This window comes from Triticum aestivum, chromosome 5A, assembly GCF_018294505.1.
Source record: "Triticum aestivum cultivar Chinese Spring chromosome 5A, IWGSC CS RefSeq v2.1, whole genome shotgun sequence".
Lineage (NCBI taxonomy): Eukaryota > Viridiplantae > Streptophyta > Magnoliopsida > Poales > Poaceae > Triticum > Triticum aestivum.
Window position 1 is genome coordinate 100,664,521 of NC_057806.1, and position 23,514 is coordinate 100,688,034.

Genomic DNA, 23,514 nt, shown 5'->3' on the forward strand with positions numbered 1-23,514 from the left:
ACAGGCGATGAGCTCAACGAAGGATGAGCACTATTTCTAGCAGAGAGGAATGCGAGGAGAGGGGAGGGCTCGATTAGAAGTTTGGAAAAAATCTCATAACAAGCTCCTTAAATGATGTAACTTGCCGAATCGGCTGATGCATCCTGCAAGCCTTAAACCAGTCATCCACTACTCCATCAGTCCAAGCATATTATGGCGGGCCTTCAAATGTGTTGAAGCCCAAAAGTGGCCAAAGCCCAAGTAGGTTGGACTCTGGGCAAAAACATGCAAAGTGGCCCAAGCCACCACCACGGGGACTATTTATCACCTTAAGCAATTAGGTCGTTTTTCTCTCGCTGAAAGAACTTTGTTGGCGCCTACGATCGGGTTGTCCCATTGTGCGTACATTAAAGAAAAATAAACTGAAAAGGGAGGAAACGTGGGGATCGATCCCTTGTCTCCAAGAGGATCACTAGTGCACCTAACCACCCAGCCAGCTTCTAGTTACTAGTTAGAAGAAGGATCAGGGTCAACTAGAGGCGACTGTCGGGGATATACCCCGTGGTATGACCCGGCCGGAGTTATGACCCGGTTGGGACTTGGTATTCCATTGGTAAACCGCCCGAGGACTGACAACTCACTGATGACCTGGCCGAGCCTGTGACCCATTGGTGAGCCGGCAAACAGTGGTAAGCCTACAGACAGTGGTAAATCGGCAGACAGTTATAACCCGGCAGACAGTTATGACCTGAAGATAGTTATAACCCGGCAGACAGAGTCGCTTGGGGTTAATAAGCCCGAGACGTTAAGAAGCCCATGGAGAGAATCCCGTGATGAGAAGTCAGAATAGTTTAAGTCTTAATCCAACTAGGACTCTACATGTAACCCTCCCCTTCAACTTAAATAAGGAGGGGCTCGGCGCCCCAAGAGGGTCAAGTTTTTCTGGACGTCTCAATAGACAAGTTTCACAAGTTAGGGTTAGACAAACAAGTCTATAGCTTTTGAGATAGAGCACCCTTGTAATTGTGATCATCATCATCAATATCAATGAAGCAGGATGTAGGCTTTTACCTCCACCGTGAGGGGCTGAACCTGGGTAAAAACATCGTGTCTCTCGTCCCACTCAACCCCTCTCAAGCTACCGCATAAATGTGTTGGCCTCATGACTAAGTCCTCGCACTAAGGACATCTGTGACAAATCCATGACAGTTGGCATCCACCATGGGGCCCGCGCACGGTGGTGTTGAGTTCTTGGAGGGATCTTTTCTAGGGTTCGAGAAGTTCACAATTTTCTGGTTCAAATCGGCATGGAAAATTCACATCATCTATAAGTTCATCAAGCAAGATTGACGAAGGATTCTGCCGCGGTGGGTGTGAGATTAAGACGGTTTGAGAGTTTGGAGTTCTATTGTGCGCCACCGACGTGACGTGATCTGTCGATTTCGAAGTTAAGATCAATTTTGCTGCAGTCGCTTGTCGCTAAAACCGACAGGAAGTAAGCTACAGCCGTCGTGCACTGCATCAGATCGATCAACAAGCGCGTGTGCAGGCAAGGGTCAAACTGAGGTGGTTTCGTAAAGCGATCTACTACTTTGATTATGCTACTATTTTCATGGAGGCACTACTACTACGGTAATACTCTGCGGCGGCTGTTCTTACAAAGCAATCCATCCATTGATCCATCAGCACGAGAAGAAAAGTCAAACCAACAATAAATCAGAGGAGAACCCGGATATGGATTGGACTCCGAATCTGCCTCCGCCGGCTGGCATCGCCGCTACGATCCGCCTCCGCCGGCTTGCTTCTGTCGTGCCCCGCCTTTGCTGCCACGCGTACGCCCCGACGGATTCTGAGCCGTCGCCGTCGCCGTCCTCCACACCGTGGCCTACCTCCACCGCCCAGCTGCAGGCCACCGCTGCGGGCCCGCTTCGACCACTGCTGCGAAGCGCCACGGTCTCTGTCTCCGTCGTCTCCAAGGCACTACCTCAACCCGCCGCCTGGCCTCGGGCTCCCTCGCCCTCGCACGCCTCGTGCTTCCGCGGCCGTCTCACCCATGCGAAGAGCCCCCGCGCCACTAAGACCTTGAGCCGCCACAACAAGCCGTTGCGGCCTTGCCTGCAAGCCGCCTGCCAACCCAGAGCCGCCGAAAGCTCTCCACTTCAGCCATGGCTGAGCCGCCGCCACATCTCCGCCTTACATGCGACTTCGCTGCCCCCGTGAGCCGCCCTCTGCTCCAAGTCGCTGTAATCATGGACTGTCCGCGTCTCCGCTGTCACTTTGCGCCCTTGCGTGTCCTCACTGGCTCCCAAGCTGCAGCTATGCCCGAGTCGTCGCAGACGCGACCCGCTGCCGGTTACACCTGCTGGCTCCGCCACGCCGGTTCACCGCTACGCCTGCCGGCTCTCCTGCCTCTTCTCCGGCCAGCTCCTGTGCTGTCTCCTCCACGGCTTCCCCGCGTTGTGAACCACCCGCCGCTGCGTCTGGCCGGGTGTGGCCTCGGCTTACTACTCCTGAAAAAAGGGAGGGGACCTTATAGAGCCCACAAGAGAAAACCAGACGGTGGCTGATCATCAGAGTTCTCTATTTGCATCGGATGGGCCGTACATCACCACGTTATGTACGGATGCTACATGCGGATCATCCTCATCTGAATACATCAGCTCGCGCCACGATCATCATGCGCTAGCATCTGGCAGTGTCATAATACTCGGTGAATATCGGTGCAAACCGTCACCTCTGCGGCCCAGTTTACATCAACACGACACGACTGACTCGCCCGTCCACACGGCTTACTGCGCCTGCGATTGACTCGCCCGTTCACGCTGGCTTACAACGCTGCAGCCGGTTCATCTATCTGCTCCCGCGGCCGACTCGGCCGTGATTGATTTCAGCTTTACCGTGGTGATCATCAACTCTGCGGTGGATAATTTCTGGCCTGACGTATCAGGTGAAATCCATCCAGTATATTTTTATATTACATATTGCTTTCTTTAAAAGAGCAATTACTCTGGCTTGCAAGTTCTCCAATGCGGGACAAGTTGTCTACTGCAGAAGGGACTATTATCACTGAGTTTTTGAATTACTCATACCGGCTTATATCACGGTCAAATATGGAGAATCTCAAGACAACTCCTCGAGTAGTTTTAAGACTTGGGGGCTACAATGACATGACTTGGTAGAATTGGCCTATATCAGTGAATCAAGAACTCCAGGTCATTGGAGGGAAAAATAACCCGACCCCGGAGACTACTGCTATATTGATGAAAATTTAAAAGGTTGTGGAAAATTTCTGGCTCAAAATGAAGAATTCTAGTTTAAAATCCGGCTCAAGGGAAATCTGTCTCTCATGAAGCTTTGAAGCTTTCAATATCTAGTTTAAAATATCGGCTCAAAAGAATTCATCTCTCGCAAGTTCGAGTTCTCAGAAAAAATAAAGGGACCAAAGAGAGTTTGATGCACAGCACAGCTCAAACATAGGTACCCGCTAAGTATAGCTCAGAAACATATCACTTGGGGGGCTTCCTGTTCAATGAACATAGCTATATTCACCCTTTTGATTGGCTTGGGCGCCAGGTGTATTCACCAAAAATCCGGGTTATCTTGCCTGTATGCAAGATGCTTCTCCACCAAGTAATCCTGGATGACCCGCCATGTCCTTAGCAGTCAATCTTTTAAATAAGACCCTGAACTTGTTAAGATTAAAAACATTGATTGGGTCATCAGAGAGCAGGCTTACCGAAATCAAGGATAAACTCGGGCTATTAAGCCGCCTTCCCTGAAACTTGGTTAAACCTGCATGTGTGCACGATGCTACTCCAACCCCGCATACTCTCGATAAGTCAATATTTTTAATAAGACCCTGAACTTATCCGGGTTAAAATGTCGATTAGGTCATGTGAGAGCCGACTCACGGAAAGCATGGATACTCCAGTGGCTATCATGCTAGTTTCATTGAAGTAGCGATTTTGGCTCGGCGGCCTATGAAAGCCTCGTGTTTTCTTTTGGATTTTTCATTCAACTTGGATTTATATCACCCCTTCTTTCTTACCATATAGTTTTCCCAAGTCGGGCCAAGCAGCCCTGACTATGTCTCATATTTCGGATATTACCCCCTGCCCTGGCTATGGACTTTAAGTCGCCAGTATATTTTGGATTGCGCCATTAAAATTATGCGCTTATAAATCTTTGGGATTGACACCCTCACTGGATGTGGTGATGTAAGCCGACAATTTGAGCTAATCTTCCAGGTATGTTTTTAAATTGTTGGATGAATTTGCGAGGTTTGATAACCCGCCCTGGTTTTGGACGTTAAGTCGCCAGTATATTTTGGATTGCGCCATTGGAATCATGCGCTTATAAATCATTGGATTGTTACCTTCAGTGGGTATGGCAATGTAAGCCGGGAGTATAAATCAATCCTACATGGTTATCAATTATTGATTTTCACAAAGGCTATAAGCCGACGGGTTACAAAAATCCCGGATTACAATGGATGTGCATTACGTCGCTATCGACCAAGAGCCACTGAGTATTTAAACTCCGGATTTACTTGTCAAGCGATAAGGTATTCAAACCTTTAATAGCCAAACTTGGCTGGATTGTCATGATGATATTGAATGATTAAGGTTTTCATACCGGATTATATTATTCAAATCTTGAATAGCCAACATGGCTGGATTTTTATTATGGTTATCAATAACCAGTATTATGATTGAGGTTTTCAAAGTCGCTTCAGTGCAATGGCTAATATTTTATCAATGATATGATTTATTCTACAATGGAAGGAATAATCCCGAGTCGCTACAGGCTTACGATCCGGCCCTTGGGGGCTACATTATTCAAGTTGAGATTACATCAAATATGCAAGTCCCATGTCACTGCCAGCATGCACCATGGCACTTGGGGGCTAATGTAAAATCATTTTTTACTTGCCTTATTGAAGACCCGACTCATCACATCGTAATGAGTCGGCCCTTGGGGGCTACCAATTGCTCCTGTCAAAAATTCAAGGTACACAAGCCTTAATCCATTATATTGAAGGGTTCATTGCTCAGTTGGTAGAGTACAAAGCTCTTAACCTTATGGACGTGGGTTCGAGCCTCATGGTGGGGGTTACATCATATGATGTTATTTTCAATGAAGTATATATAAAGTTCCAGCTCAGTATTATCGTACTGACCCTACCCTTGGGGGCTAAACGTTGATGTTCAAAGTTTACATGGTCATATCTACAAAGTCCTTGCTCGTTATTGCATAATGAACCAACCCTTGGGGCTACACTGGTTGAAGTTTATATGAGCATAAGGCAATTACAAGTCCCAGGCTGCTGCAAGCATGACAGCCCGGCACTTGGGGGCTACATATGTGAAATATTCAGTTTTGACTAGTGATTGAGATGAACAACCTGGATTTCTTCAAGATTGCAACATTAATATTGAAGCAAGTCTTAAGCTGTTACTATGCTCCCTTCTTAAGACTTGGGGGCTACAAGTGATATGCATATAAGGGAGGTATGCCTTCAAGCTTGATGTTAGCAACAATTATGACCCGGTGCCATCAATATTTATAAACCGGCAATTTTGGTAATGTTAAATCGTCAAGTTCTATATATTCAAGCCGGCTGAAAATCAGATGAGTATTTCAAGGCCAATATTTCCAGAAGAAGGAAATGACAATGACTTAAGGATGATCAGGATCGGTTTAACATGGATAAATCCAAATTAAACTAGGGGCTAATGTCGGGTATATACCCCGCGGTATGACCCGGCCGGAGTTATGACCCGGCTGGGACTTGGTATTTCATTGTTAAACCGCCTGAGGACTGACAACTCACTGATGACCTGGCCGAGCCTGGTGACCCATTGGTGAGCCGGTAGGCAGTTATAACCCGGCAGACAGTTATGACCCAGAGATAGTTATAACCCGGCAAACAGAGTCGCCTGGGGTTAATAAGCCCGAGACGTTAAGAAGCTCAAGACGTTAAGAAGCACATGGAGAGAAGTCCGTGATAAGAAGTCAGAATAGTTTTAAGTCTTAATCTGACTAGGACTCTACATGTAACCCGCCCCTTCAACTTATATAAGGAGGGGCACAGCGCCCCAAGAGGTCAAGTTTTTCTAGACACCTCAATAGACAAGTTTCATAAGTTAGGGTTAGACAAACAAGTCTATAGCTTTCGAGATAGAGCATCCTTGTAATCGTGATCATCATCATCAATATCAATGAAGCAGGATGTAAGATTTTACCTCCACCGTGAGGGGCCGAACCTGGGTAAAAACATGACATCTCTTGTCCTACTCAACCCCTCTCAAGCTACCACATAGAAGCGTTGGCCTCGCGACTAAGTCGTCGCACTAAGGACATCTGCCGTGACAAATCCGCGACAGCGACTGAGCCGGACTTCTCCATTTTTTTTCTTTTTTGTATTATTTCTTTTCTTCTCCGCTTTTTTCATTCATTCATTCTTCCTCTCTAAATTGTTTCATTATTTTTCGTTTTCTTTTGTTTCATTTCTTTTTCTTCTTCTCTAATTTTTTTTCATTGTTTTGTTTTTCCTTCTATACATTTTTTGTTTCTTTTTTCGTTTTTTGTTTCTCATTCTACATTCTTATATACATGATCAACCTTTTTCAAATACTTGTTCAACATTCTTTTTTCTTCTCCGATTTGTTTTACATTCTACATTATTATATACATGTTCAACATTTTTCAAATACTTGTTCACAATTTATATATAGATGATCAACATTTTTCAAATACTTGTTCAACATTATTCAGATACTTGTTAAATAATTTTTTCAAATACTTGTTCAACATTATTTTCAAATACTCGTTCAACACTTTTTAAATACTCGTTCGACATTTTTCAAATACTTTTTCAACATTTTGAATAGTTATTCAACATTTTCAAATGTGTTTTGTTCAAAAAAAATCAAATAGTCGTTCAACAGTTTTAATACCTATTAAGAAAATCAAATACTTGTTCAACATTTTTCAAATACTCCTTCAACATTCTTCAAATACTTCTTCAACATTTTGAATAGTTATTCAACATTTTCAAATATGTTTTGTTCAAAAAAAATCAAATAGTCGTTCAAATTTTTTTAATACTTATTCAACATTTTTCAAATACTCTTCAACATTTTCAAATACTCGTTCAACATTTTTTAAATACTTGTTCAACATTTTTAATACTTCTTCAACATTTTCAAATACTTGTTCAACATTTTCAATTACTCGTTCAACATTTTTCAAATACTCGTTCAACATTTTTTTAATACTTATTCAATATTTTCAGATACTTATTCAACATATTTCAAATGTGTTTTGAAGATGTTTTTTGTGATATATATATATATATATATATATATATATGTAGAATATTTTAAAGTATAAATAAAAGTACAAAAATAAAGCAAAATATGAGAATAGAAAAGAGAAAAAAACAAAAAATCAGGACCTGGTCTCCCGCATGGCTGGCCCGGCCCATCTGGGGTTGCCCCCGGCGCGAGGCTTGCCCCGCTCTCGCGTAAGGCAACAAATAGGTGTGCCGAGCCACCACATGCATAGCAAACTACTCCCTCCGTCTTTGAAAGAGTGTACTTTCAACTTTGTTGGAGGTTCAAACTATCTCAAAGTTTCTCCGAGCTTGTGCAAAAATATGTCAATGCTTGTGAAACTAAATAGGTATATGACGAAAATATATTTTATCATGAATCGAATGCTACTAATTTGACGGCATAAATGTTGGTATATTATTGTATAAATATGGTCAAACGTAAAAAGTTTGCCTTTCCAATAAATTTAGAAGCACACTCTTTCAAGGACGGAGGGAGTACGTCGCTCATGTGGCATGCCCTCATTAATGAGATTAGGAATAGTTGTCGTGCCCTGGTTACGTGGACATTGATATGGCAGACTTAAATGCTGAAACACTGATGTCGGCCTCGCCACTAAAGTCCATTCAACATCTTCCCCTTTGTAAAAAGCAAGCTCTTCTCTACGCCAATTTGGGCTACTGTGACCCCAAAGTCAAAAAACCATATCGAAATCTTTCTCCGTAACTCTACCTATGTTGTAAATTTCAAAGCCTACTGATTTGGAAGCAACAGAGAACTTGAACGATCTAAGAGACGCACCCTAAAACCTTGGGCATAACCACCAAAAGCAGCATGAAGTGCAACACTAACCGTATGAGCATTGAGCTTGAAGGTTGCACGACTGAAAGGCACCACCAGGGTGAACTCCCTTTGATGAAAGCCGGGGGAGAAGACCATCGGATGGCCAAACATGCGCTTAACATCTGCTTGAAAGTCTTTGCCATGATCAAAGTTGAGGGAGAACAATGCCATGGTTGATGAGGAACCAACATGATAAAGTGGCTACTAGGGTTGGGGTGAGCACTGGCAAGTGAGTCGCCGTCGTGGCCGCCGGCATGGGAGGTGGCCGCCGGGGCCGGGGTGGCCACCGAAGCAAGATCGCCTAGGACCACAGACATAATCCCATCAAATGGCTTGATCTGCATCATGTGACACTTTTATGACGATTACTGTTGGGCAATTGATAGAAAAGCGCATAGTTATGATGTTATTCATGGCAATGATCATGTATATAGGCATTTCGTCTGTGACAAGTACACCGACTCATGCCTACATCTACTACTATTACTCCACTTCAAGATCGCTTCTATGCTTGCCTCTCTACGTATTAAGTTCATAACGAACAGAGTAATGCATGAAGTATGATGACATAATGTAGACATAATAAAGCCAAGCAATATGATTAAACCCCGTTGTTTTCTCCTTAGTAGCAACAATATAATATGTGCCTCACTACCCTTTCTATGATGAGGTGAGGACACCAAAAGATTGAACCCACTACAAAGCACCTCTCCACTAAAGATAAATCAATATAGTTTGACAAACCAAATAGATAGATCAGAGAGAAATACAAAGCTATAATAATCATGCATAATAAAGTTTCGAAAAGACTCAATTATTTTCAATGAATAATCTGATCATAAACCCACAATTCATTGGATCCCAACAAACACACGGCAAAAAAGATTACATCGAATCGATCTTCGAAGGGAACATTGTATTGAAGATCAAAAAGATAGAAGAAACCAATTGGCTAATCATTATGAACTCGTAGGTCTGTGGTAAACTACTCACACATCATTGGTGGTGTAGCAAGGATGATGTAGAAGCCCTCCGTGATCGATTCCCCCTTCGGTAGAGTATCGAAAAAAGGCTCCAAATGGGATCACGGAAGAATAGAAGCTTGCGGCAACAGAAAAATGTTTCAAGTGTCTCTCTGTTGGTTTGGGGATATTTGAGAATTTATAGAAGTGGAATTAGGTCAGACGGAGCCACGTGGGCCCCACAAGGCATTAGGGCGCACCTACCCGCCCAGAGCACGCCCTCTTGCCTTGCTATCTCCTCGCTTATCGTCTGGTCTCCTCCCAAAGCTTCTAGGGTCTCTTATGTCCAAAAAAACCGTCAAAAAGTTTGTAACGTTTGGACTCTGTTTGGTACAATTTTTTTGTAAAACCAAAAACAAGCAGAAAACAACAACTGGCACTAGGCACTGAGTTAATAGGTTAGTCCCAAAAATGATATAAAATTACATATAAAGTATCTAAGATTGATAATATAATAGCATGAAACAATGAAAAAATATAGATACGTTAGAGACGTATCAACCGTCAAGGCGTCGGCGGCGCCTAGCGGCTGTCTCCGTGGTGGTAGCGAGATCAAGATCACCAAATCCATCTTGGCAAACGTGGAACGGTGACCGGCATCGTGCCGGTTGTACCTCACCTACTGCCTCGTCGCGCGCTCCGCCTCGGATAGCATGGCCCGAGAGACGGAGGCACCGCCATAATCGCCTCCTCCGAGGTAGTGGAGGACGCGGCCACGCGCCTTTGCGATCGCGGGTGGCAACTCCTCCTTTATCGGGCGAAGCTCGCGACGTGGTGCCGACGAGGACCCGTCAATCCATGTGTAGCGGATGTGCGGCGGGGGCGACGCTGGCTCGTCCTTGATGCAACAAAGGCATTGAGGAATGCTGGCTCCTTCACGCGCCCGTCGATGTGGAGGCCGCGGTTGCACAGTGGGAAATCGGGTTCATCTTTCACCTATCGGAGTGGGGATGTCGGCTCCCACTTCACGCGGACGTGCCTCGGGGACGGTGGCTCCTCCTTCATGCGCGCCGAGATGGTGGCGCCATGCCCATCTGACTAAAGCGCTCCGTCATGATCTTCATCCGTCAGAGCCGTCTCCAATAGGAATTGGGGCCACCACTGTGGCTCCTGGTCCTCCTCATCGTCGAGGAGCCCGCCGTCGTGGTTGCTGATTGTCCCGGCGAGGGCGGTGACGCTATGATCCGTGATCCGAACATATGCGGGTGATTCGAGGGTCCGCATTGGAGACGGCCTTAAGAGCAACTCCAACACGCTGATCCATACGGATGCATGCTTTTTCCGCTTTTTGTCCGCTTGGGTCTGCCGCCTGCTCGTCGTTTGCCCTGTTTTTGACTTGGGTCGGCAGTGCGTCCAACGCGCTAACTCATATTCGCTCGTGTGGCCGACCTGCCGTCATTTTTCAAACAAAATACACAAAATTTACATAGTTTCACAAGCAAACAAATATAACATAGTTCCACAACCCAAATAAATATATCATAGTTTACAAGCTGAATAAAAATTAAATTATCTCAAATACATTTAAGAAAAGATACGTATATTGGTTGCCAATAGGAGTCCACATATGCTCAACCAAATCATATTGCAGCTGAATGTAACTTTCCCAACCACTTGTTTGATGATGAAATTGGGTGAATTGTGCAAACGTTGCCCCTCCTCCATGCCCAGGCACAACATTGTCACCCTGGAACTGAAACACTTGATCGTGGATACGTTCTGGGCGCTCATCATCTATGATCATATTTTGCATGATCACACAAGCAGCCATCACCTCCCACAACTTTTTGGTGCTCCAAGTTCTAGAAGGATACCGAACAATGCCCCATCGAGATTGCAGAACACCAAAGGCACGCTCGACATCCTTCCTAGCACTCTCTTGCTCTTGGGAAAATCTCCTCCTCCGCTCTCCGACGGGGTTGGGGATTGTCTTCACAATATTGATCCACTGAGGAGAGATATCGTCAACCAGGTAGCATCATTTGTCGTAGTTGTGGCTATTGATGTTAACATTCACCGGCGGGCAGTTGTGATACGTCCATTTTGCATCATGATCTCATATCGATATTTATTGCATTATGGACTGTTATTTCAATTTATAATACAATTTTATGTCTTTTCTCTATTAGTTTGCAAGTTTCGCATAAAGAGGGAGATTGCAGCCAGCTGGAATTCTGGACCGGAAAGGGCTATATCGAAGACACCTTTTCTGCACAACTCAAAACGACCTGAAAATTGATGGAGATTTATTTTGGAATATATAAAAATATTGGCGAAAGAATTAACAGAAGGGGGGCGACCAGGTAGCCATAAGCCTGCCCCGCCGAGCTTGTGGGGCCCCTGTCAGGCCTCCGAAGCCCATCTTCTACTATATGATGCCATTTGACCTAGAAAAAATCAGAAGAAAGGTCTCGGGATGAAGTGCCACCGTCTCAAGGCGGAACCTGGTCGGAGCACTTTTGCTCTCTAGCGGAGGGAGGGGGAAATCGAAGCAATCATCATCACCAATCGAAGCCATTGCATTTGGTGCATCGGTTTGAGTTCTCCACGGTGGTACGTGGAAGTGAAGTTGAGAAGCTTGTTACTCTTGGGTGTTTGGGCACCCTAGAGCTTCCCTCTTGGGTGCCTTGGTTACCTAGACGATTGGTGTTGTCAGAGCTCAATCATTATGGTGTAAAGCTCCGGGCAAGCATCGGGGTCCTCAATTAGGTCGTGGAAATCGCCCCGAGCAATTTGACGGGTACCTATGACCACCCCCAAGGGTTGCCAAAGTTTACGGATTCGGTGGCCACCCTCAAGGGTTGCCATTTGTACAGGTTCGGTGACCGCCCTCAAGGGTCCCTTAGTGGAATATAGGCATCTTACATTATGCGAGGGCGTGAGGAGATTACAGTGGCCCTAGTGGCTTATTGGGGAGCATTGTGCCTCTACACCGCTTCAAACGGAGATTAGCATCCGCAAGGGTGTGAACTTCGGGATATACCGTCGTCTCTGCATGCCTCGGTTATCCCTTACCCAAGCCCTTTACTTATGCAGTTTACTTTGTGATAGCCATAGTGTTTCATGTTACATATATTGCTATCACATAGTTGTTTATCTTGCTTAGCATAAGTTGTTGGTGCACATAGGTGAGCCTAGTTGTTTTAGGTTTTGTTCTTGACAAATTAAATGCTAGTTTTATTCCGCATTTGTTCAAGCCTAAACCGTAATTATTTTAAAGCGCCTATTCACCCCCCCTTTAAACGACATCCATGATCTTTCACTTGGCATGGCCCCTATACTACCCTTGCCAAGAAGATGGCCCCTATGCTACCCTTGCCAAGCAAAAGGCCAATTCTTCCACTCCCAGTGCATGCAGTCCATGCCGCCAAGCATCCCCGGGAAGCCTCTGCTAGCATTCATCACCAACAAGCGGGTTGTATCTTCGTCATTTGGCTCTCTCAAGTACTCAGGGCCAACACTGCAATCACAACCTTGCAGAACTTGTACATGGAGTCTAGGCACGTAGACTCGCTCATAAGGACGTACTGATCAATGAGATCACCAGACACTCTGTATGCAAGCATCCGGATAGCTGTGGTGCATTTATGATAAGAGGGAAAGCCAATCTTTCCAAGGGCATCCTCCTTGCACTCGAGATACTTATCGTATCCGACCACACCCTCCTGAATACGATTGAAAACATGGCTAGCCATGCGGGAATGGCGCCGAAATTGGTGATGTTTGAAGAGTGGGTCGGTGTCTCAAAGTAGTCCTTCCAAAGAACGAAATGATCGCTCTCTCGGTTGCGATTCAACACTGGAGTGTGCCCCGGGATCGAGCCCCGGAACAACGGTCGTTGCCTACTAAGGTGGTCATAGACGACCAACACGACAACCACAATCTTCTCATCGTCCGATGAGGAATCATCGGAGTTGCAGAGGAAATTATGGAAAAAAAAACTCGTCGACGGAGTTCATTTGTACCTTGGGGGCAAACTGTCGAACAACTTCCGACGTCGTCGAAGAAGCTGGCCGGCGAAGAGATGCGCGCCTTCCCTGGACCAGGTAGCTGGCCTAGCGGCGTCCCACGAGCGTGGCCGTGTCAGACGAAGGAGCTGACCGAGGGCGCGAGGGACGACTTTGTGCTCAAGGCGATGTCAGGGGGTGGGGGGAAGCTGCGGTGGCCCGAGGGCGAGGTGGTGGTGGTGGCGACGTGAAAGGTGGCAGCGTGCGGGGGAGGTGTATGGGCGCAGACTGCTGGCAGGGGCACTGGAATTAGGCGGTGACAGCGGCGAGGTGGGGCGGGCGAGGGCTTACTGACGATAGGGGTGGAAAAGAATGTTCTATGTGCCATTGATTGGCGGGCAGGAGGGGGCAGTAGGCAGGTGTCGTGCGCGTCCGTTTTGTGTTCGTGCGGATGCAAATGAAGCCTAAATTTAACCAGTAATAGGTCGTCGTCCGATGGACGAAAAACGAACGTGTGTTTGTTTGAGTTGGTGTGTTGGGTTAATTTTTTTGTTCACGACTATCCAAACAAATACGCGCGGGTGAAATGGATCGGCGGGTTGGAGTTGCTCTCACCGCGGCCGCGTGAGATATTTGCGCGCCGTGCGCGCCATTCCCTCTCTCTCCTTCTCGCTGCGTGCTCTTCGGTTCAAATCAAAAACGAAAAGAACTACTAGTACCCCGTCTCTCGGAACGTCCCGTCAAGCTGTACACACCGCCCTCTCTGCCCACTACTCGTACTGGAGCGGCAAAATTAACAAATTTGACCTATGAACAAAATTAAATTACAGAATGAACTGCCCGTGAAACTATTTCACGCGGCTGACTTTTTGTGTGATGCCCGACACGAAGGCGTCACACTACACTGTGCAACGCCTCGTAGATAGGCGCTACACGCCTGGCCAGCGTCACACCCATGTGATCCGAAAATTACTAAGTCAGTGTGCAGCGCCTGAGAGCTAGGCGCCACACTATACAGTGCAGCACCTAGCTCGTAGGCTCTGCACAATGATTTAGCAATTCTTAGGCAGTTTGGGGTGCAATGTTGGCCAGGCGTGTAGCGCCTATCTGTGAGGCGTTGCACAATGTAGTGTGACGCCTTCGTGTCGGGCGTCACAGAAAAAGGTCAGCCGCATGAAATAGTTTCACGAACAGTTTATTCTGTGATTTGATTTCGTTTAAAGGTCAAATTTGTCAAATTTGCCTACTGGAGCAGTATCTCTCTCTCCCCTCGTTGCTTCCTCCTGCCCTGCCGTCCCGTCGTCATCGCAGCTTCCCCAGACGCTGCTTTGCCATTAACCCCCCGGCCCGGCCGCCCCCCTCACCCCGCATTCACCAACCCATCCAGGAAAACGAAGAAAACAAGAAACTCCAAAGCTCTCTAGTCTTTGCCGTGAGCAATCGGCAGAGGTACTAGAATCCACCCGGTTGGTTGCAGATTCGACTGATGTTTTCGGTAGCAGACATTTTTTTTCCTGATATTGTTCCGTATTTTTGGACCTCCTTGATCTTGTTTTGCTCTGTTCTTCGTGGTTCCATCCCATTCGTTCTTGGTCACCGCAGATTTCTGCCTGCATTTCTTCCTGAAGCTACATTCCAGTTTTGTAGTAGTATGCTGCAATACTCGCCGACTCCCCTTTCTGTCCTTTATTGACCTGCTTGATTTTCCGCTTTGCAGATCTGTTAGGGGGGCGCTGTTGCATCCACTCCTGCTGAGGTGACGTTTTCCCTGCAACTTGTTCGTATTATTATTTTTTTGTCATCAGAGAAACACCATATTTCTGGGATGGGGGAGTTCGTCAGTGTTTATCATGATAGATCTTGATGTTGTAAGCTGTAACCGTTGCTGTTTCTAGAAGAGGTAGAATAAAAAAGCACAAATTGTGCTATCCCTATTCCCCTCTTAGTATTTGGTACTACATCAAACGTAAACATTTTCGGAAAACATAAAAACGTGCTACTCAGCTAAAATAAGGGCTCTTGGACAACACTGTAAATCTACAATAAAACAGATTCGACACGGAAACTTCACATATAACTAGAGCACTTGGTACACGTGCCATTTTTTCTTGTCAAGTATGCGTGCATGTCGAACTGATTTGTGGTTACAAGATGCTCCCAAGAATCTTTTAAGCATTTTGGCTTTCGATTGTAAACCTATTCATTAATCAATAAACTCCCCAACTTTCCCACACAAAAAAAGTATACATGCATATCGATTCGTCTAACTGATCATTTACCTGCCATTTTAGGGCGCCCAATTGCATTTTTTCTGTGACAACTCTTTTAAAATCATTACATGAGTATGCCTCACCGTGTGATGTGCAATCCAATTGTATGCTCTGACTTATTCAGAAATCGACATGATGTTTTCCTTTTACTCTGATTAACCGGTAATGACAGAGTTTTCAGATTAATTTTTATTTCCATGTCTGGTGTCTCCAGTTAGCACTTTATACAACACAAATACAGATTCGAGTTTTATTTTCCTAGGTTCCGATTTTCATTGCTGTTCTTAATTTAATGTAATGTAATTTCGAAGTTGATCCTAGTAGGGACTTTAAATTTGATCATGTCTTATGGTTGACATTTGTCACTAATTTGATCTTTCATGCCCACACATATAATTTTTTTAAAATTCTTTCATATGTGGTTGAAACTATTTCTATTTAGCAAAATAATTCAGGGAAATCAGGAGTTCTCTGTATCAAGATTTAGATTTGCATTTATTATTATGAATTTTTTAATTCTCAGAACATTTATTTGGGCGCACATTTATCGATTTACAAGTATGTTGACTTCATGCATGGTTTAGATTCCAGCTAATACTATTTAATTTTCCTTTTATATTTGGAATATGCAGACAAATGGGTTAGTAAAACTAAGATTTATGAACAAGAAATGACACCTTGGATAATACTTCAATTACCTTTATTTTGCTCTTTAGGTAATTTATTGGCAACTGGCAGTTGTTATTTTGGCACCTCATGAACTTGTACCAAAGAAAGTTTGCGTGGATGAAGAATAAAAGTACAAAAAGGAAAAGAAAGTGCCATCTCATTAAATTTAGCGGAATAATGATACTTAAATTCTGAGGACAGTAAAGATTGTGTACTGCTTCTAACCCCTGACCACGGATATATCGGTTACTGGTTTCCACAATAATTGGTTGATAAATTAAACCCAAATGGATCTATATTCTGATATTTTATAGGTCCAGTTGCAGGCTATATGGCTGAGACGGGAGGCGCACGTTGTTTGCATGCAAGCCTTGATGTGTTGGCTTCTGATGTTCACTCCAGGCTGGAGTTCCACAAGAGTGCCTATACGGACTACGCCGGCATCAACAATGCGCTTCACTGTGTCATGGAGGAAAAAGCAAATCTTGAGCTACAACAGAATGGTAAAAACTCTTGTGTTTTAGTAGGAATTTTCATATCCTTTAGTATGTAATAATAACCGTCTAGGTGATAACTTTGAAGTGCTCGTAATTTCTACATAAGAAGATCGTATCGCAAGAGATGAATTCTGTTGCCTTGACATAATAGGATCATCAGAAACACAGTACTCCCATCTGTTTGTTAAAAGATATGTTTTGTGCATGGACATGGTCTCTGCTATGCAATTTTTCTATGGTTGTCACATGAATTTGTTAATAGAAATTTGAAAATTTGTGATATGATAAATGCATTTTCTCTTACTGGTCTAATAGTATTAGTTTCAAAATAACGATACTAAATAAGTTTTCACATGGTGAGTCACAGTTAGAAATGTTTTGACTGTACACATTCTAGGATGTCATCTAATTACGACAGGGCGAGTAGTTTACTACCTTAAGCTATACAAAAATAATACCGACACTTCACACTTGAACTTTTATTGTCAGCCAAACCAAAAGATAATCCTAAAAAACTAAACTGAGCTTTGTTCTATTCTTTTTGGTACTGTGAACAGCTGTCACTGAAAAGGACAAACTGATCACTGAAAAGGACAAACTGATTGCTGAACTGAAAACAAGGAATGAAGAACAGGCAGCAGAGATTGAATCTCTAAAGGAAGAGCTGGAAGCAAGGGAGTCAAGCCATGTACTACTAGCACTGCAGGGAAGTGGTCTTCAGAGTAGCCAGTCTGGAAGAGTGAGTATTTTTCCTTGGAGCAATTGGAAATTGCATTTTGATTGCTAATCCTTGCTGTGTTGAATGAATTAGAGGGACACTACCTCTGTTCAGATTGCAGATTACAGTATAGCATCTTGATCGTTCTTTTGTTTATGGATTTTTTTATCAGATCTTCAGTTTATTAGCTGCAGTTGATCTATGTGGATCTTTATTTGCAGTAGTTCTGTCGAGTAGTTACATTTCATTGGGTCATTGACTGGTAAACTAGTATAGTGATCATTGTCTTATTCTTATTTGGAGTCATTGATCTTGGTAATTTAACAAAGTACAAAATTATCCACTTTATTGTGTACGTGTGTTTGTCAGCGCCATGTAATGCCCTGATGAATCTTTATGCACAGAATAAACGGACACGAGAATCTGATGGCAACGGTGAAGTTGCTGATGAGCATGGTGTTATGGACAATCCTGATCAAGATGATCAAGGTTTAAGCACTGAGCTTGAGAATGCTAAAAAGGAACTTTCTGATATCCACTCTAAGCTGATCAAGGTTCGGTCACCCTCTGCTGACATTAGATTCTGCATGCATTCTGATCATTACTTTTTGAACTTTTTTTATATGGCAAACAGTGGGGAAAAGCCCCACTGCAGTTTTTATTAATAATAACTAGAAGCAGTGAAGTGTACAAGACGATAAGCAGAGTTAACCCAGAGAGCTTAATAAATGAATAAAGACCTAGTAAAAGAAAGAAAATAATATAAGACGTTTCAGGTGATACCTGCTTAAAAAAAAATTGAAAATCCTTGTTGAAGTTACTCAGCCATTCTTTGGAAAGTGTGGAATGTTTGCTCGTAGCTCTATGGCCAACCATGGCTTGTTTGGTCACACCATTTTAACTGTTCTGTTGAAAAATGGACACGAGGTGGAATATTGAAAATTTCTTGTGCTCCAGGGATTCATGGATATTAGTGCTACTTCAACACGGAATATTGCAATAAAGAATATAGGCGAATTGAGCTACAAGCCGTTCCAACAGGCATGCCTTAAGAAGCTGCCTCCAGAAGAAGCTTCGAAGAAAGCTTCTGAGTTTTACAACTTTTGGCAGAAGCAGCTGCTGAACCCAGAGTGGAATCCCTCCAAAACTGTCATGGAGAAAGGTAACCCTGAGGAAGGTATCTCTAAGGTACTACTGCACCGTCTTGTCTGAACCTCAAAGTTCTTTTACAGACCATAGCCTGCGTTCCTTATCATTTGGTGGAGATGATAATTTATGAGATTTTACTATTATTTGTGTGATTAGGAGATTGATGTCCATGATGCCGATCTGCTAAAGCTACGTGCTGAATGGGGTGAAGACGTGTACAAGGCTGTGGCGAATTGTTTGGTGGAAATCGAAAAATGTGGCAGGCTGACGGACAGAACCATCATACCCGTGATTTGGCATCAAAAGGCGGACAGGACAGCCACTCGCAGTGAAAGTGTTGAGTACATGTGCAGCCAAGTGAGGCGTCTGAGAACTCGCAGGTATGACAGTACGAGCTTAACATGTGTTTTCAAGTAAGAATCTTCTGCTTCTTAAAGATTGTCCTTTGATATTTGGCTAGAATCTTTTTTGTGTATAATTTAAAACAGAAACATCAGTACTGATTGGAACGCCATAATGGTATTCATAGTTTTTGATGCTTGTGAGAAATGGCAATGCAAACTAGTAGGAGTATCTCTTAGGAGCTGAGAAAGCCAAACATTTTTGGCCTTCTAATACATACTAAATAGATCTCGCATGATTTATAGTAGCCGATTTGTATTAAGTGAAAATCTTATATGAACCTATGTCCACATTTACCCCTCCATGAGTTTGTAGACTTTTGTGCTTCCAGAAATTTTGCTGAAAATCACAATGTTATAAAAATGTTAAATTTAGGTACATGTAACAAATTGTGAAAAAAAAAGAACCATATGTGCTCTGTACAAAAGATGAAGATAAGAACATGTCTTTGCTACGTAATTTGGTACCTCCTGTTTCCTTTTACAGTACACATAATCACATTCTTCAATGAATATTTGTACGTGCACCTAAATTACTTCGTGCAGTACCATGAATGTTTGAGATCTTTTGATACAAACACTTGAATAAGTTAATATGAATGAGCCCACGCTCATAAAACATAAAATTTGATTTGATAAAATTAGATTATATATAGTGCCCATTAAATATATTTTGAAGACTTGTCTGGATGTATGCAGGAACTGACTTTGCAGGCGCAAGGCAGGTTGGTGGAAGAACATGGAGGTGATTTACTGTTCTTTGAATCGCTTTAATGTGAGATCCTAGAAATTCTGGACCTTATACATTTTGAGATCTGAAGGAAAAACATAAACCTAGCTGATGTTGCATGAAAAATTATTAAAATTAAACCAATACATCTGATGTAACCTCTATAACAGTACAGTCATAATTGCCTTAGCTGACATCTTATCCTGTTTTCTGACTAGGTCTGTCGTATCGACTCCATTTTGGAAACAGGGGCAGTAGAAGTAGCAAACCTATGGTGAAGAACTGAAGACTGGAGAGTCTGATTTTGTCGAAGAACGAAACCGCAGCTGATCGTATGGCAGAACATTGTCATGATCGGTGTGTTATGTGATCGTTTAGTACTACCTAACTACCTGGAACCTTAAAATAGATTAACGCAAGCAGCCCTTTTGCCCATCGTATTTTAGCTGTCCTCTTAGTTTCAGTGTTCTTCTGGACTCTCCGGCAGCAATTCAGCGGCACCTACATTACTTTGAACTGTAAAGCTTGCTGATGAGGGGAACTTTTGCATCGTTGCACTGTCGTGCTGCACTGCAAACGTAATATATTAAACTAGCCTTTTAAATTGTCTCTTGCCTGTTTTAGTGTTTGTCTAACCTGGCCATTTTTTGAGCAAACACATTTCGGCAACTGGCTTGGTAAATCTAATTAGTTTTTGACCGCGACGACAACGACGTTATGATGGCCCACAAAATCACAACTTCAGTAAAATAAACGCTTAAAGTTTCAATTCTGAAACTGGATGAGCAAGCGACTGAGAAAATCGCAAGTTTCAAAGATTAAAACTCGAAACTTACGAAAGATTAAAACTTCAAACAAAGATTAAAACTTGAAACTTACGAAAGATTAAAACTTGAAACTTACTGTGTCCTTGTATGAGATCCAACTACTGTGTGCTCCCACACCTGCGTGCCCATATGAATTTTTGAGAACTTGGGGCAACTGCAACGCCGATCATCAAAACAGATATCACTAAATGTTCGTTTGCTCCCGCACCTGCGTGCCCATATGAATTTTCGAGAACTTAGGGCAATTACAACGCTGATCATCAAAACAGATATCACTAAATGTTCATTGTCACGCCCAGACTTCCCGTGGACAGGATAGAGGCGGAGGACATCCAACCAGAGTCACCAAATAAAAAGCAGACACTGGTCCGGTGCGTCGTTGGCCTCCACGTCCTACGCCTCGAAGAGGCGGTTTCGCTCCGTCTTGTTCACGCGGAACAACCACCTCTCACGTCGGATGGTGCAGGCGCTGCACACAGTATTGAACACCGTCCGTTGCTTGTCCATGATGCTCGGATCCATCGTGACCATGGTCCGACGGCCTGGCCGGACGCCTGCCCCCCTGCGATCTAGTACTCCGCCAGCAAGTTCCCCTCGAGGAGTTGCAGGTTGTATCACTGCTCCTCATGCAGTAGCCGCAACATGGACGCCGACAATGCATGTTTATCTTGCTCCACATTCTCCATCACCCGGTTGTAGTGTTATTTCGCTTGCAGCAGGGTGAACCTGTCAACCGGTGGCTCATGCACCGATGTGGGCGCCTGCTCCTCCTTCTCTGCTTCCTTCGTCGTCTCGTCCTCCTCATCGGAGCTCGGCTTATGAGAGGTCTGAGGCTGTCCCTCCGAAATGCAGGTCGTGCGTGGGGATTCCCACGCGTGCACCTCGACCACAATTTCATGGCGGCGTCATGACGACAATTTCTTTCACCACCCAGGATGGGTCCCGACCATTGCGACAATGGTGGATGAAGGAGGAAGGGGTGGTGTGCCGACGTCTCGAATGAAGGGAGATGAGGCTCGGAGGGGTAGGGTTTTGTGGCATCGCGGGCTTGCTTTAAATAGCGGGTGCCCAGGCAGTCGGAGCCGTGGCTTGAATGCGGGTGCTCGAAGTTGGCTTCTCGTTTGCCGCATCGGTCGGTCAACCGTCTTGAATGCGGTAGGAAGCCATCCCGTCGTCCCGCACGATAATGTTCTCTCTGAAAAGGCATGAATGCGGCGGGGAGAGCAAGCGGACATGGCGGGAGAGGCGGAGCGGCGACTTGAATGCGGGAGCCCGAAGTTGGCTTCTCATTTGCCTCACCGGTGTGAATGCCAGCCGGCTTCAGTACGGTAGAAAGTTGTCCCATTGTCTTGTTCAGTCAAGTTCATTCTAAACCGGCATGAATGTGATGCGGCTTGTAAGCGGACGTGTCGCGAGAGGTGGGAGATGGGTTTTTGACATGGGCCCATGTTGTTGAAGGCATATGCAGCAGAGGACCAGGCAGCTGCAAAGATCCCTACGTTTGGTTTCGGTTTGTGGAATTTTGGACGGCCACACCGGTCCGGGCATTTTTAATGACCGGTGCTATATGACAAAAATATATTCAAACTGTTCAATCCAGATATTGTGTAGGCCATTTGGTGGAGTTGCCCTTATGAAACAGTAGGATCATCTATATCTATATCTATATCTATCTATACCAATATAAGAAGACCCAAAAAGGCAAATCCAAATAATCTCGGTCATTAAATCATGTCAATTCAACGACCTAGACTGCTTCAATGTCGAGCGCTCAACACGTTTAGCGTGCAGTTAATTTCATGCCAAATATAGTGCTAATCACATAATAACACGCAAATAATATCCGACTTAATATCCGCATACATTTAATATACTTCTAAATTAACGTGCATTGCACGTACACATTGACTAGTTTTTAGAAGGAGATTTGTGCACTGATTTTACCGAGAAGGAGATTTCGGATGCTTTGTTTCAGATCGGGCCTCTTAAGGCACCGGGCCCGGACGGGGTTCCCGCTCGGTTTTTTCAGAGGAATTGGGGTACTGTTAAGGAGTGTATTGTGGCGGCGGTCTAGGAGTTTTTCCGGATAGGGGTAATGCCGGCAGAGGTCAACAACACTAATATAGTTCTGATCCCGAAAATCCAGAACCCTGTTAAGATTACAGATTTCCCCCCAATTAGCCTCTGCAATATAATCTACAAGGTGGTTTCTAAGTGCCTTGTTAACCGTTTGAGGCCGGTGTTGGATGGGATTATTTCTCCAACGCAAAGTGCTTTTATTCCTGGGCGAGTGATAACTCTTTGATTGCTTTTGAGTGTATTCACCATATCAAGCAGGAAAAGGATCCTACAAGGAGTTTTTGTGCCTATAAGCTAGACTTATCCAAAGCTTATGATAGAGTTGATTGGAATTACCTTAAGCAAATGATGCAAAAACTTGGCTTTTGCTACCTCTTGAGCACTACGTTGGTTTTCCCTTGAAGAGGAAAGGGTGATGCAGCAAAGCAGCGTAAGTATTTTCCTCAGTTTTTGAGAACCAAGGTAACAATCCAGTAGGTGACCATGCGCAAGTCACCTCGTACCTACACAAATAAATAAGAATCTCGCAACCAACGCGATAAAGGGGTTGTCAATCCCTTCTCGGCGACTTGCAAGAGTGAGATCTGATAGAGATAATAATAAGATAAATATTTTTGGTATTTTTATGATATAGATTGAAAGTAAAGATTGCAAAATAAAATAGATTGGAAACTTGTATGATGGAGAATAGACCCGGGGGCCATAGGTTTCACTAGTGGCTTCTCTCAAGATAGCATAAGTATTACGGTGGGTGAACAAATTATTATCGAGCAATTGATAGAAAAGCGAATAAATATGAGAATATCTAGGTATGATCATGTATATAGGTATCACGTCCGTGACAACTAGACCGACTCCTGCCTGCATCTACTACTATTACTCCACACTGTCGGCGTTCTGGAAATGGGGGTCCCCATACTTGCCTGCCTGCGGCCTGCGGCGTGGCTCAAGTGGGGGGCCCAGCGCGGCCCATCTTCATCAGCTCAAGCTCAAGACCCTCGCGAGGGGCCAAGCCTCGCGGGGCGGACGAAAGGAAGCTTCCTCAG

The 23,514-nt window shown here is 44.3% G+C and overlaps 1 protein-coding gene across 4 annotated transcripts; it reads left to right on the forward strand.

Annotated features, from left to right (window-relative positions):
- Positions 1-14,385: 14,385 nt before the first annotated feature.
- Positions 14,386-20,171, forward strand: LOC123102484 (factor of DNA methylation 1). Of its 4 annotated transcripts, none has more exons than XM_044523864.1 (9): positions 14,386-14,577; positions 14,846-14,884; positions 16,394-16,570; positions 17,122-17,303; positions 17,687-17,836; positions 18,240-18,470; positions 18,588-18,811; positions 19,532-19,577; positions 19,781-20,171. In XM_044523864.1, the coding sequence occupies exons 3-8, from the start codon at positions 16,399-16,401 to the stop codon at positions 19,536-19,538; spliced, it is 966 nt and encodes a 321-aa protein (XP_044379799.1). In that variant the 5' UTR covers positions 14,386-14,577; positions 14,846-14,884; positions 16,394-16,398; the 3' UTR covers positions 19,539-19,577; positions 19,781-20,171. The 4 variants fall into 4 exon arrangements, with proteins under 4 accessions (XP_044379799.1, XP_044379797.1, XP_044379798.1 ...); XM_044523862.1 differs by having other exon boundaries at positions 14,412-14,577; positions 16,388-16,570; XM_044523863.1 differs by having other exon boundaries at positions 14,413-14,594.
- The last annotated feature ends 3,343 nt before the right edge of the window (positions 20,172-23,514 follow it).